At 33.4% G+C, this 15589-nt stretch overlaps 1 protein-coding gene across 1 annotated transcript; it reads right to left on the bottom strand.

The window, feature by feature from the left end:
• Nucleotides 1-6179: 6179 nt before the first annotated feature.
• Nucleotides 6180-15085, bottom strand: ABI5 (Basic-leucine zipper (bZIP) transcription factor family protein). The gene is made up of 5 exons (XM_086445663.1): nt 14819-15085; nt 11307-12440; nt 7599-7670; nt 7447-7476; nt 6180-6510 (listed from the first exon to the last, which is right to left on the bottom strand). The coding sequence occupies exons 2-5, from the start codon at nt 12327-12329 to the stop codon at nt 6418-6420; spliced, it is 1218 nt and encodes a 405-aa protein (XP_086301789.1). The 5' UTR covers nt 12330-12440; nt 14819-15085; the 3' UTR covers nt 6180-6417.
• Nucleotides 15086-15589: the final 504 nt, after the last annotated feature.

The raw sequence follows: 15589 nt of genomic DNA, 5'->3' as shown, positions 1-15589 counted from the left end.
AAATAAAATGAACTAGAAACATAATACAATCCTACTGAATTTGATTTCGGTAGTCCACCTAGAGAAGTCAATACAATAAGTCTAGAAAACAATAATTTTATTATATTAAGAGAAGAAATCTTAAAAATTAAATAAATGATTTTTTAAGAATTTCTCTAATACAAAATAAAAAATAATCAAAGAAAAATGGTTTGAAGAAATAAATAAAAAACAAACTCATATTTCCTTATTTATATGGTTAGAAACACAGTCAAATTCAAACCAAAAGCTTTCAGTAAACATGTTAAAATAAAAAATAAAAATATGGAAAACTAAAAAAAATAAAAAAATTGAATCAACATTTTTCCCTTTTAGAGTAATAAAAACCATGGGATCTGTCGCGTCTCCCCTTAAATCAGAAATATAATTTAAAAAAGAAATTTCATGTACACAAAATGATCTTTCTCATGTGATAGAACAAAATAATTATACAAACATCTATCTTCATCAATTAAGACAACAGATAGGATCAATATCTAATAAGCAAAAAATATATGCAAAAAGACGAACATCAATAGGTTCATCATCATCATCATTTTCAATGACTACAAAAGTAAAAAATCATTTTCATCTACAACACATATTAACTCTTGTAGAAACATCTTCATTTTTATAAGAAATAACAAAAAGACTACAAAGAAATCAAAAAATAAATGTCTTAACGGAAAATCCAAATATGGAAGACATAGAAGAAAGAACTGAAAAAAAAGAAGACTTTTTGAAATATCTTCAAACAGTTTAATAGAAAACATAGAATCCCAATTTTAAATCAATAGAATCCTCAAATAAATAAAATTAAAAGATTTAAATATTTAAAAATAAATTATTCTAAACCAAATTATTATAATAAAATTAAAAATTATAATAGAAGACCAACACTAGTTGATGCCCAATTTGAAAAAATGATAAATCTAATTAAATATTATAATGGAAACGAAATGTATAAATGAAATATTGATGAACAAATAGACTATCAAATTATGAATACTCTATCTCAAATGATAATATTTGGAAACACTTGCACTTAATATAATCTATTAGTAGAACATATGACTAAAGCCGTAGTTGGTGGTTTCACTGGTAAATTATACAGTTGGTGGCATAATATGTTAAGCGAAACTGATCGAAATGATATATTAAAACATGTCAAACTAAACGAACAAGGCGAACCAGAATTAGATAAAGATGAAAATGAACAACCAAATAGTTTTATAACGTTAATCTCAATAATTTTCCTCCATTTTAATGGTAGATTAGATGAATTATGACAAAAAAACAGAGAAATATTAATGAATTTGAAATGTCCAACATTAACTAATTTTAGATGGTATAAAAATGTATATTTGTCAAAACTATATTCGTTAACTACCGGATGTAATGATATATTATGAAAAGAAAAATTTATATCTAGATTACCAAAATTATTCGTAGACAAAGTAAGAAAAAGTCTCAAAGGTAATGAAGCTAACATAAATTATTATCAATATTCATTTGGAATACTTATACAAAGAGTCAATATGGTAGGATTAAAACTTTGCTCATAATTAAAATTCAAAAATAATTAGAAAAACAATGATCTCAAAAAGAATTAAGAGATTTTTGTTATCAATTTTGAAAAGAAATGTTTAGAGCACCTTCACAAAAAACAAATAGAAGACCTAAAAAACACAATAAGTTAAAATAACTTTAACAAATGATCCTCCAAGATTTCAAAGAAAATTTTCAAAACGAAAAAGATATTTAAATACCAAAGTTAAAATAAAAAAAATTTCTAAACTAATAATCTGTTACAAATGTGACAAATCTGAACATACTACAAACAGATGCCATCTAAATTTTTTGAAGAAAAAGGTAAATGAATTACAAATATTTTTTTCTGATGAAGCCTATGCTTCTTCAGAAAATGATTGTGGATGCCTATTGCATTTAGACTCAGTCTCTTCCACCTCATCTTCTATAAATATGCTTCAATTAAACGTATTATCAAAAAATAAAAAAATTAATATTAAAAATACTCGATGAAATACCAGACAAAAATCAACGCAATCAACATCTAATTCAAATCATGAAAAATATAAAGAATCAAGACCAAAACAATAAACCTGAAAAAGAAAAAAACTCAAAATTTTTCAAAAGAATCTACTTCCTCAACAACCCTTTCAAGTTTACAACAACAAATTAACCAATTAAAAGAAGAAATTAAAGACTTGAAAGAACAAATATCTGAGTTACAAATGTCTTCAAATCTTTCATAAGAATAAAAAAAAAAAATTTTTGACATAGAAAAACAAACTAATCAATTCCTTAATACTATTACTCATTGTAAGTATCAAAAAATGGTATACTACAATAACTATAAAAAATAAAAAATTTATAACCCTAATAGATTTTATTATAAAATTTTGGATAATTGAAATTACGATGAGTAATGGAGATTTTGAAAATTTTAGTATATATCTAAAAATAGATATAAGTATTTGTATTTTTATTACAAATAATTAATAACAATAATTACTGCTTTATAAAAAATAAATAAATATAAATATGTAAGTAATAATTAGTTGTTCTGCATTTATTAACCATCAATTTTAATTGTAAATTTGGAGATTTTATTCAAAGAGAGAAATCATGCCAAAATTTTCTTCTTTTAAATCTATTATAGGTCATGATTGCTAGGGGTTGAGGTGTTATTTGGCCAAGATGACAATCCATATCCTCAACCTTAGGAAGGATGTTCAACATCATGGTCACAAAATTCTTTGAATCTTTTCAAAATTACCAATTCATTGAATTGAATTTATATGACACAACTCATATCCTTACTAAAATCATATATATACTAAAATTTGATGTATATATATTAAATTTAATAAAATACGTTGAGATTTTATTAATAATGGATTAATATGATGTATGTGATTTCAAAGAGAAATCCCTTTCTGAGGAATTTACTTTGCACATCCTCTCTTGATATGAAACAAATTTCTCTGTCACAGAGAATATATATCCAATATTTGAAAATAGTGGAGCATTGTTTGGGACTTAGAAAATTATACACTCAAGATCCTATGGATTTGGCTACACCTAATGAACCTAACATACATCAAAGATCTGAACAATTTGTGTACTCAAGAGCATCAAATAGATTCTTAATGACCGATGAAGATATCAGTGGACTTCTCAAAGACTTGAGAATCTCAGAAAAACTAATAGGAGTATGGATATAGAATTCCATAGGAAAGCTTTCATGTTCAAAAGATAATTCTTTTGGATTTGTAACAACAACTCAACACACAACGGCCCTAATGTGGGCAAGATGTACATTTTTAATCACTCATGCAAATTGTTAATCACTTTGGTTTACTATTTTTATATTGAAATAGACAATCATACAAATTTCATGACATGCATTCCCCATCTTGACATTAATAAAGAAATTCAAGTGATTGCATAAGGGATTCGTATGGCACATCACCTCAAGACCTATAAATTTTACTTGTTTGTCTCTTATTGACAAATTTTTCAAAGCAATAAATTTTAATTATTTTATAATTATGAATTGACTTTTATTAGTACATATGAAAACTTGATTTGTGTACACGTAACCTAAGCTTTGTATGAATTGAATTTGTCTCAATTAGATTATTTTTGTTGTTTTGATTCAAGTGCACTTTAATGTCGTATTATGCTCACAATCATATAGTGAATATCAAAGTAAAACAATGCAAGATAATACACTAGTATCAAAAAAATTTAAACTCGTGACCTACCACAAAAAAAAGTTGTTTCACATCTAACACCCCATAAATAACACCCATCAACCATTTTCACCAATTCTTGAGTCGTGCTGGGGTGACACAATGATGTGGTAGCAAACACATACCTGTAGACGCTTTCCGTGAGATACGAGTGTAGACACGGGATTTCGTCATTACGACGGCCACATCTACTATGATTTGGAGTCGCCACCATTCATATTGTAAGTGGGTGTGAATGGTCACCCGATGTGCATTTTTGAAAAAGTGACATTTTGGCATTTTAGTGACTCACGTGGATAAGGTACGGATCAAACCTTAAGATTCGGGGTAAGCGGCTCGGTTGGAGAAAAGGGAAGGTATTAGGCACCCTTTTCTCTCCACTAAATAGTGGTAACCTCAACTCAACTCGATCATTTGATTAAAAAAAATACGAAAAACGATGTGCCACGTGTTATGCATTTGTACCCTAGATAGGGGTTTATTTTCGGCTTGATCATAGGGTCATTCCATTGATGGAAATGACCCTTATAGACCTTGAGGTCCATTCATCCTAAAAAAATAAAATGAAGGGGAGAAGGTGATAGAAGAGGGAGGAGGAGAGGGTGTAGAAGAGAGAGGGGGGGGGATTGCCTTGAACCCATCTTGTATCTTCTTTCTTCTTTTCTTCTTCTTGAGTCCTTAGTATTTTATGAAAATACAATTCTTGTATGGTTGAAGGAGTAGAGAAGAGATGATGAGAGAGATGAGTGGAGTATAATAATTTTTTTTTTGTATATGAGACTTAAGGAGGATTGGTGATGGTTGTTAGTAGTGAGAGTTGGAGAGAATTTTTTAGTGAAAGTTGGGGGGCCCTTTTTGGGAAGAGGAGGAGGGTATTTATAGATGTTAAGGAGTTATTTTAGGGATATAATGGGGTGAAGTGAAGAAAAATGATAGAATGGTTATTAGTTTGAGAAAGAAGTGAGTGTAATTTAGAGGAGATTGGAGGGTATTTAGGGAAGGGGGGTTAAATGGGTGAGTTTTGACCCAAATGGTTTGGATCCTACCCAACCCATTTGGGTGGAGTGTTTGGTGAGGTGAGTTTAAGATGGTGGTTGTGATTTAAATGGTATTTGATTTAAGAGAATGGAGGATTTAAAGAGGTGGTTGATGATATTTTGGGAGGGTAAGGGAGATGATGCCATGTGTTAAAGTTGGTGGAAATGAAGGGTTGAGATAGGTTGATGGGAGAAGTTGACTGTTTGACTTGAGAGGATGGTGTAGGTTTAGGTTGTAGATGTAGGTTTTGTAGGGAATGATGAGGGTAGATTAGGGGAGGTATAGGTTAGGGGTGTGGGTAGATGTGTTTGATTTGAGAGAAAATGTGATAGGTTGATGTGTGGGTAGATGAGATTTAAATAAAATTAATGGGGTAGGTAGTTGGGTGAGGGAGGTGAGATGGGGTGATGGCATGTGTCATCTTTTAATGATAAAAGAGTGATTGGTTGATGTAGGTTGTGGTTTATGGGTTAGGGTTGTGGGTTGGATAATGAATTGGATATGGTTAATGATTTGTGGGCTTTGTAGTGTTGGGCTTGGGTTTTAGAAATGATTTTGAGTTTTAGGGATTGGTTGAGGGTTATTTTGGAATGGATTTTGAGGGTGTAGGTTGGTTTTAGATTTTAGGTGGTGTGGGATTAGGTTTAGGTTAGGGTTAAGATGAGGAAGATAGATTTTGAAGAATTGAGGGTTTATGGGCCTTAGGTGGGCTTAGGTTTTTTTCGATTTCGGAGATGGAGCGGTGAAGGGATAGGTGTGGTAGGCGTCCCAAGTCTCACATTTTTTTAATTTATTAATTTTTTTAAGATTTTTGCAATCATTAATTTGATCAAAAATGCCACGTGTTGGCGAATCGGGCTTTTTAGGCCCGTTGGTGAAATTTGACGTTTTTTTATTTTGGAGGCGGAGCGGTGAATATTGGGAAAGCGTAAGGTAGGCCGAGTCCTTTTGGTGGGCCTCCTAAACCATTGAGAGGTCTTAGGGGCCTCGGTTTGATAAAAATGTCACTTTTCAATGACTTGGGCCCTTAAAGCCTGTTGGCCCATTTATTTGGAAAATCGATATTTTTGGGCCCTTTCGAGAAGTGGCCCGTTCAAATTGAGGTGTCTACAACGAGTATAAAACATCAACGGTTTTGTGCGCGCCACCACATCATTTGTGTCACCTTTGTGTCCCCGTCTGTGTCATTCCAGCATTTTCCATCCTCCAATGTTGTGTTTTGAAAATTTGAACTTAATTATAACCATCTATAGAATTAAATATCTTTTTAGAAATACATATATATGCTTTAAAAAAAATATATAAGATATATTTTTGTTATATATTCTAAACTCTAAAAGGCTGTTAGCACAAAATGAAGGAAATGGTATACACCAATATAACTACTAAAACTACTTAACATGTTTGTTTGTCCACCTATTTATTCCTCCCAACTCTATACACCCCTAAAAGCTGAAGCTACTAAGCATTTGGTAAAAGATAAAAGAAACTTCATAACGTCCTCCCAAGAATATTGTAGATCCAGTAATCTCTTCTTACCTCATGCCAAATCATCTTGGGGGCTCTCTTTCAACCTTCATTCTTAGGGTGAGCTCGTCACCCTCCGCAACAACCTCAACTTCTCTATGGCTCTTTGTGCCTTCGTTGGAGGCTTCTCTTTCATCTCCTCTTCAAGCTGTATGCGGAAAAAAAATCACACCCAAGAACAGAGATACAAATGCAACAAGAGCCAAAAGAAATCACACCCAAGAATAGAGATATAAATGCAATAAAAGCTAAAAGAAATCAAAATCATGCATACTATCCAAAGTATCCATCCAACCCAATATATATTGCCCTAGAAGTGTTGAAGGATTTATAACAGAACTTCATATTTTTAGATATGTATGAAAGCTTATAGAAAAGAACTTTTGTTTTGAAATTTTGCAAGGACTACAAGGTTGGACGTTCTTTAGGATGGTTAGTGATTATTGATGGGATTTATATAAAGAACACTACAAAAGAATCCTAACTAAATTAAACTTCAAATAATAAGACCCAATCTTTATGTTGTGAAGATGATATGATGTATAACAATTTACCTTCATATAATGCATCACATTTAATTATATTCTAATATGTTAATTCATGAGGTTGGATTAACCAAAGTTACAAAGTTGGCTTTTTCTCCAAAATGTTTGGAGACGCAGCCAAGTAAACATGGTTTTAACGAGATCAGTAACTTAATGGTGATGATGGGTTTTGAACCGAAATTATGGATAGTAAAACTTTTGAGGATAATTTCACATACATAATGAGTGTCTTCGAAATCAGGCAAAATTCTGTAATAAAATTGATTAGTTTTGTGTGTGCATCTTTTTATGAGAAAAAATTACATATTTTACCGTGGTCACACCAATTTGACAAAATTTTGGTCCAATTATCAGTTCAATTTTTAAAACATTGGTAGCTACAATTGCATCATAATCTTTCATGATGTGGTGACATTTGAAGATGGTAATGTAAATTTCAAGAGGATCATATAAGTGTGAACTTGGTATTAATCGAGGGGTAGAGTTACATAAACAAACTTCCAGAAGTATAGAGAAGGGCCTGTGGAGAGAATAATTACCTCTTCCCTCCTCTTCCTCTCAGTTTCTGCCTGATTCAGTTCAAGATTTGAAATAACATTTCTATTAGTATCATTAATTAAATGAAAGAAATTGATAAAGATGACAAAAAAATTACAATTTTCTTTAGTCAGTTTTAAAGTTTTTGACTTACCAGAGTCTGCTTGAGGGAGGCATTCTCCTCTTTGAGCTGGTTTAGCTCTGCTTCCAACTCCACTGTGTATGCCTGTAGTCATGAGTGGTAAAGAAAGAAAGGTAACTTATTTGTCATCTTTCCACGTTGAAAGGGGTCGTTGTAAATCCCCAAAAAATAATGAAAACTACATTGATTGATTGATTGAATTAGAATAATATATGATGGTAGAGAAGAACAAAGGACAATGTTATTGAACTTGGTTAATTTGTTCTTTTATTGACTTGAGCATTATAGTAGAATCAACATATACTTCAGCTTCAAACGAGAAGATCAAAAGACATTTCCATGAGATGTGGTCCAAATTTTGAGGTATAAAAGATATTATTCCCACAAAAAGTAATATGAGCTGATTCCATATATATGTTTGGGTAAAAAGATGACTCAAGAAGTACATTTACGGATTGAAATTTCTAGATGCATGGGTGTAAATTCAAGAGGTAAAAGTGGACAAACATCGAATTAATTCAACAACATTTTAGGTAAAATTTGACTCAAGATGTTCATTTACACGTTTTGCTAGATGGGTGTAAAATTAAGAGGTAAAAGTGGACAAACTTCGAATTACTTCAAAACTAACCAATCCCCAATAGATGATGATCAAAAGTGCGACATAACCTGCAATTTTCCATTCCCTTATTCCAGTTGTGCGAGGTGACACCAATCCTTGATTAGATATTAAGTCTGATCTCTAAGAGACTTATCCTAAGATGTTAGAACACTCAATGTTGGAACATACCTAATTAGGTATGAGTAAATCAACGTTACAATATAACAACGATAATGTTTTGTAATTGAAATGAGATTTTCCTAGGGTCCAACAACAATACCAACTTTATTTTAATTCTTTTTATTTTTATTTTTTGATCAGTCTTTATTTTAATTCTTCTGAAAATGTTCAATTCCCAATTCCAATGTTTGACATATGGTACATATTTGGCCCGTTTAACCCACTTAGGACTCACCTAAAGGATATAAAAAAAAAATTAGCCTGATATATAGTAAATTTAAGCCATTTAACTCCTATCCTTTTTTATCTTTGGTCTGGAGACACATTCTTCGTTCAACACATTGCTGATGTGGATGTGTGTACAGAACCATAGATGCTTTTCATTGAGATACGAATGAGAAGCATTTATGATTATGTGCACACCAATGTGTGAAATAATGTCAATTTCAATGTTACTCCATCATGACTCTATTTTTTTTAGAAAGAATTAAGAGAAGACCTTCCCCCAGTGAGAAAAAGGAACAAACAAGAAAAAACAATTGATTTAAAAAACTCATATAAGAAACTCAAACCTTTTTCAAAATTTCATTTTTCTTTTCAACGAAAAAATGGCCTTCATTAATAATTACAAGAAATCCTAGGTTTCAAAAACCTTCCACGAATGGAAGTCTCCCAAAACAAAATTAACCACCTCTCTCTCTCTCTCTCTCTCTATATATATATATATATATATATATATATATATATAGGGTGGGGTTCGATAGACACATAAAGCTACTCATAAAGCTACAACGTTTTTGTCTTATGTGGTTAAAAAGGTTCGCAATGGGCTGGTTTTTTGTGAGGATGATCTCTGTGGTGAGGGGATCATCCTTGCAAAAAATCATTCCATTTCAAAACTTCTAACCCCATCAAAAGTGATTTACAAAAATTGGATGGTCTAAAATTTTTCAACTTGTAAACATGGGGTTAGAAGTTTCATACTGGGCTGATTTTTGACAAGGATGATCTCCTCACCATAGAGATTATCCTTACAAAAAATCAGCCCATTCCAAACATTTTTGCCCATATAGGACAAAACACGTTGTAGCTTTATGTGTATACGGATCCTAATCCATATATATATATATAACATTTGGAGTATACATTTGAGAGAAGAATTGGGTTTGATCCACATCTCTCTTTAAAGAAAACATTTGGGAGAAGAAATGGGTTCTCTCTCTTTAAAGATGATATTTTTGGAAGAGAATAAATGGGTTTGGCATTTCACCCACAAAAGAAAGCATTTGGAGAAGAAAGGAATTAAGTGATTGAATTTGTAGGAGAAAAAAAAAAAAAACAGAAGAATTGGTCGCCATAGTAAAAGGTTAACAACTATCTACATCCAAAAATAGTTTTAGAGCTCAATATTTCGTCTCAGTTTATAAATAGAATAATAAAAATATTTATATGCAAATAATTATAAATTTATATTATAAAATAAGGTGGACTAAAAGATTATTATTCATAGAAGGCAAGTACGGATCTAGGCGGACGGGGTGGGAAAGCAGTCCATCAAGACAACCATATGGGTGCGGATTGTGGAAAGGCATCATGAAGATCATTCCACTATTCATAACGAGAATTAATTTTAAGGTGGGTCGAGGCAACCGGGTAAGGTTTTGGGAAGACACATGGTGTGGTAATCGACCTCTAATGGAGGTGTTTCCAAACTTATACTCCATATCCTCGAAGAAAGGACAACCCATCACTTCTATTCGAAGAGATGTGGGTGGAGAAAGGGAATGGGACCTCGGTTTCCGAAGAAATATTAATGAGTTGGAACTGCAAGAAGTTGGTAGACTAGTTATCAACGCTTCTAGTATCGAGCTACGCCCGGGAAGAGAAGATGAGAGAATATGGACAGCGAGTAAGGACGGAAGGTTTTCGGTTCGTTCATTTTACCAATCCTTGTGCAATGATGGGGAATCGTTATTCCCTCATGTTTCAATTTGGGGTCCGAAAGTACCAAGCAAAATCGCCTTCTTCACATGGACAGCGGCTTTAAGAAGGATTTAGACAACGGACTTTTTGATGCAGCGTGGATGGTGTGGGGCGAGTTGGTGCGTGCTATGTATGAATAACGGAGAATCATCGGATCACCTTTTAATCCATTGCAAATTCTCACATGCCATTTGGGTCCATTTTTTTAAGTTATTCGGGGTCGTGACATGCTTACCGAATTCGGTCAAGGATATATTCATTGGTTGGTCGACAATTGGGTACTCGTTTGGCGGCACAAAGAGGATACTGTGGAGCATCACACCGTTTGCAATTTGTTGGGGGGTGTGGTTTGAAAGGAATAGACGAATTTTTGAGGGGAAACACAAAGATTACACAGATTCAATTATGTCTATTTTGGGTTTTATATTTTGTTGGTCCAAAGTATATAAGGAACTTAGGGGCTTGTTTTTCGAGGATTTTTTGTTTAATTGGGATGGGATTTGTGGGCATTTACGTGAATAGTTCTGATTTGTAAGGCCTTCCAGATTGGTCAACTCGACCGATTTGGTTTTTTCTTGAATGCAATGCTACTTATCAAAAAAAAAAAAAAAAGACCATATTTTTATTTAATAATAAATATCCAAATTATAAAAAATAATTTTTTTTTTATTATATAAAATATACAAAAATACAATTTTGATTCATCTCAATTGTCAAATGAGACATTGTGTGAGATGATTCACATTGAATATCTCTCTCATTCTTTGGCAACACCTAGATGACTTGCACTCGATTTCTTATTTGAAGGCATGCATCCAAATAGGTAGTTTATTATATAAGTAAAAGTAGATGTGCTAATAGAATAGAAGTTCTCTAATTCTCTAAAACTAATAAAGTTGACAAGGTCAAGCAAATTTTCCATCCAAATTCCAAATAGATAAGTCACAATATAGTACCTGTTTCCTGGCTCGAGACCTGGCTGCGGATTCTCTGTTCTTGATCATTCTCCGTTGTCTCCTCTCCACTACCTTTTCCACTGGTCCATCTATAATTCTCTTTCTCCCCCTCATCCCTCCCATGTCCAACCCGTACTGACTCACCGAGTTGTCAGCTTGATTCGTACAAATCCCGTCCGACGATATTGGACTCGCTGGTGACCCCATTCCCACCTGCGCCGCACTGTACCCACCACCATTCCCCACTCTCCCACCCAAACACACTCCGATCGGAAAACCACTATTCCTGATCTTATTCGATGTCTCACCGGCCACAACTCCACCATTCAGGGGGAAGGTTTGGTATGTTGGAATACCACTTGATACACCAGTTCCGGAATTCCGATGGTCGGAGAATCCAAGACCGATTCCCAAATTCGGGTCCACAGCTATATTGCTTTGAAAAAGACCATTCTGTTGTGGTGCAGGAACATTTTTTGGTGCCTGGGAGGAGGAACCACAAGATTCCCTAACTATCCCAGCTTTTATCAAAAAGTCTTCCAGAGTCATCTCTCCAAAAGTTGGTTGGCGATGGGTAGTTTCGGAGTTTCCAACGCTGTGGTGATTCTTCTGCTCCTGTTGGTCTCTGTGGATTTCAGACCAGACCTCTTCGACGGTTTTTCTACAAAGAGGAGCAGGAAGAGAGAGTGAACCTTGGTGGTTTAAGTTGGGTTGGGTAGCTAGGGCTTTGATCTTTGTTGGGTCGTCTTGCTTTGATGCTAAGGGTTCATGATCATTTGAGTGGCCGGCTTGATTTTCTTCAGCTGTCCAGATGTTGGTGAGGAATTCATCCATGTTCATGGAGCCGAAGTCTTTGCCACTCTCGCAGAGTGTGTGTTGGAACTCGTCGAGTGTGAGAGAGTAGACAGAGGATTGCCTTCCAAGTGAAGATAGTGTGTGAAGGGTTGGTTCAAGGGATTCGTCTGGTGGTTTGAGTGCTGGTTTGACATCTCCTTTGGTGAGGGTTTCAGAATCAGAAGCCATTTTTATAGGCTTAGCAGAAAAAAAAAAAAAAAAAAGAGCGTTTTGGATTTCTTTGATATTTTGTTACTTTAAATGAGATGTTAATGGAGCTCAGTTAAGTTACTTCCATTTCTGGTAGGAAACAAAGTAAAGGTAAGAGTTAGTTCCAGAATGCAGAGCATATTAATGTAATATTAATTAAACTATTAAAGAGAGATTGCTTCCGGAGTGAACGAGAAAAAGCTTTTAATCTAACCTCAAACGTGGTTTGAAACTCTCCATAAAACGTGCGGTTGATGAGAGGGCACAAATTTCCTAAAATAAAAATATGTTTTTATTTCTTTCATACGGGTGTCTAAAGTATACTTATTAGTTTCAATACAGTAATATTTGAATTCGAATCCGATCGATGTTTCAAAATTCTATCCGAATTCAAATCCAATTAAATTTAAAAAATTTGTATATTAAAAAAAAATACAAAATTTTCTTATTCAACTAATTTTTCATTATTAAAAATAATACGTATTATATATTATATTATGTATATAATAAATAAATAAATCAAATAAAATAATATATATTATTTTGAATCGAATATTATCGAATTGAAAATGTTAATATCCGAGTTCATATCTAATAGAGATTCAAATATATAAAACTATCCGAATTCAAATTTAATATCTGGAATTTTTGGATAATATCCAAGTTTTTCAAATTTGAATTAGATTCAAATTTTCAACTATCCATTGACGCCCCCTCAGTTATGGTTTTAAAATATAATTTCTTAGAATCTCTTAAGAGTATGCTCCCATCTCAGCCCTTCGTTTGATGGAAAGTCTCAAACAGCATTTTAGTCTAGTATTCTAGAACGACAAGGATTTCTTTCTCTATTATAATTTTTTAATATAAATTCTTTCTCCATTAACCTAACCTAATCTAATCATTAATTAGTTTCCTACCTATCAACACATATTTCGCAATGATTGATTTTCCCAAGGAATCCCTACAGTCTAGCTGAGGGGAACAACGCAGATTTTCTATGGGGAAGTGTTGATTTTCATGGGGGATTGAATACACATCAAAGTTCAAACATAAGTACAGATTTTCTAGAGCTTCGTTTTTAAGTGGGAATCCCTAGGAATATATTAAGTTTTTAAAAATTATTTTAAAATGTATGTGAACAAGCTACAACAAAAAGGAAATAATTGCATGAAAACGTCACATCATTAAAAAGTTAATTCTGACAAATTTGACAACTGGCAAACATGCATAGACGCCAACCTCTTTTTTTTTTACTCCAAATAGATCTTCGTGGGTCAAATCCAAATCAAACACCAATCATCCATGGTGTAGAAGAGTCCTGTACATACAAACCGGAGGATTTACCAGTTGGGCTCAGCCCGTGGGCCCAAGGATTGGGCCCTAACAAAGAGATCTCCTCGACCCACTCCAAAAGGACTTTGTCCCAAATTGAGTAAACCCAACGTCCAACTATTGGCTGAGATGAAAGGAGAGATGCAGGTATCCTAGGTGATGAACGGTCCAGATTTATTTTTTAGGTTTGTAATATAAGAAGATCTCACATTCAAACATTTACTTAAACCAACACTTCATGCATTCTCCATAAAACAAACGGCTGAGATGGAGCGGTATTCATAATGAGTCACAACAGGAACAACAGATCCCTAGAAAACAGATAGGGTTTCCTCAAGTTTTTTCCTCTCATATCAACCGTACGTTTGATGGAAAACCTCAAACGATGCTTGAAATTAGAAAAAGTCGGCATGCATACGAGGGGAAGTAGTAGACAGACAGGAAGTCTTTTCGCAGTTTCTTTATTTATACCAAAAATATCTTCTGATAATAAGCCTTTCTTTCCAAAATAAGAACGAATAAGTTACTAAAGATGAAATTTTTCTCAGTGGCAGCATAGTAAATTCTGATAAAAAGTTACCCCAATAACATATTCATGGATAATGACAGTGTCCTCCTCTGCAGCAAGACCATAAAATGATCCTAGAGATTTTCATTGACTTAAATCGGACGGCTAACAGAGGTTTCAACCAACCTAGATATGGCGCAGTACAATACCGTACTCTCCCACAGAGAGAGAGAGAGAGAGAGAGAGCTTTCTAACATAGAGATACCAATTACCAACTTTACCAACTTTAGAAGAAATGAGTATTGTTTAAGATCCAGTCCTTTTCAGTGTTACCAAATCGGTACAAACAGAATAAAGCAGGATTTAAAATTAAAAAAAAAAAATTAACGAAATTTTTTCGGAGAAATTCAAATTTAGAAACGGTTCCAAAGCGATTTGATCAAGAGCTACTAAGAACTAGAACAAATCAGAGCTACGAGAAATTTTTTTGAGGGATATCATATCAATGAAAATTTATATTTAAAAATAAATAAAAAAAATTCTACTTCTAAACATCTTTCAATAAAAAAGCAAGACTAAAATGCCAAAATTTTCAATAAAAAAATGAAATTAGATCAACGAAGAATACCTGAATTTTTTCCTCTCTGATGATCAAGATCGAGACACTCTATGAAGCTTTTTTCTCTTAAAGCTGAACAGACTTCTGTGATTAAACCCTAATTATAACCCTAGAATTTGAACATAAATGTACAACTCGAACTCTCGTCCAAAGATCTAGTTCGTTAAAGAAATACACTTATGTGACCACCATTAACGAAACCTTCATAATCTGCAACAATGGATTCACAGAGAGAGAGTCTTTACTACAACGATGTCAAGCCAGTCTTCCTTTTATACTGTTTCTTTCAGAGTTCTTCTTACTGATATGTGGTCCCCACACTGGAGTTTAGGTCAATTAAATCGAAATTTTAAAAAATTTCAAGTCCGCAAAGAAGGTAGTATCGACACGTTTAGGCCAAGTGTCGTCTTAAAACGCTTCTTGCATTCCCCTTGTATAACGTGTGTCTGAGAGCTCGATGCTTTGGCTTTGGAACTTCGCATGCACATGTGCTTTATTCTATGTTTTTTGTTCTTGACGAATTTACCCTTGTAGTTTCTCAGATATTTCGTTCAAAATGTTGGAATTTTCCTTGGGAAAAAGTAACTTGTTTTTGCCCATTTATCATTTTGAGTCTTGGGGATGTAGGGGTCATTCTTGATAAGGTACAGGGTAATGCAAGTATTTGAGTTTAAATGATCAAATAAGCTAAGCTTGGTTTTGTTTATTTTATTGTATTTTATTTATGGGTTTTGTTAAGAGAGCTGCTATTGACATTCCAACTTTTTCTTGTTACATCTT

The sequence above is a fragment of the Akebia trifoliata genome, chromosome 6 (genome assembly GCF_017979445.1).
Source record: "Akebia trifoliata isolate Shusen 1 chromosome 6, ASM1797944v1, whole genome shotgun sequence".
Classification (NCBI taxonomy): Eukaryota; Viridiplantae; Streptophyta; class Magnoliopsida; order Ranunculales; family Lardizabalaceae; genus Akebia; species Akebia trifoliata.
This window is presented reverse-complemented; position numbering and strand designations above follow the sequence as displayed.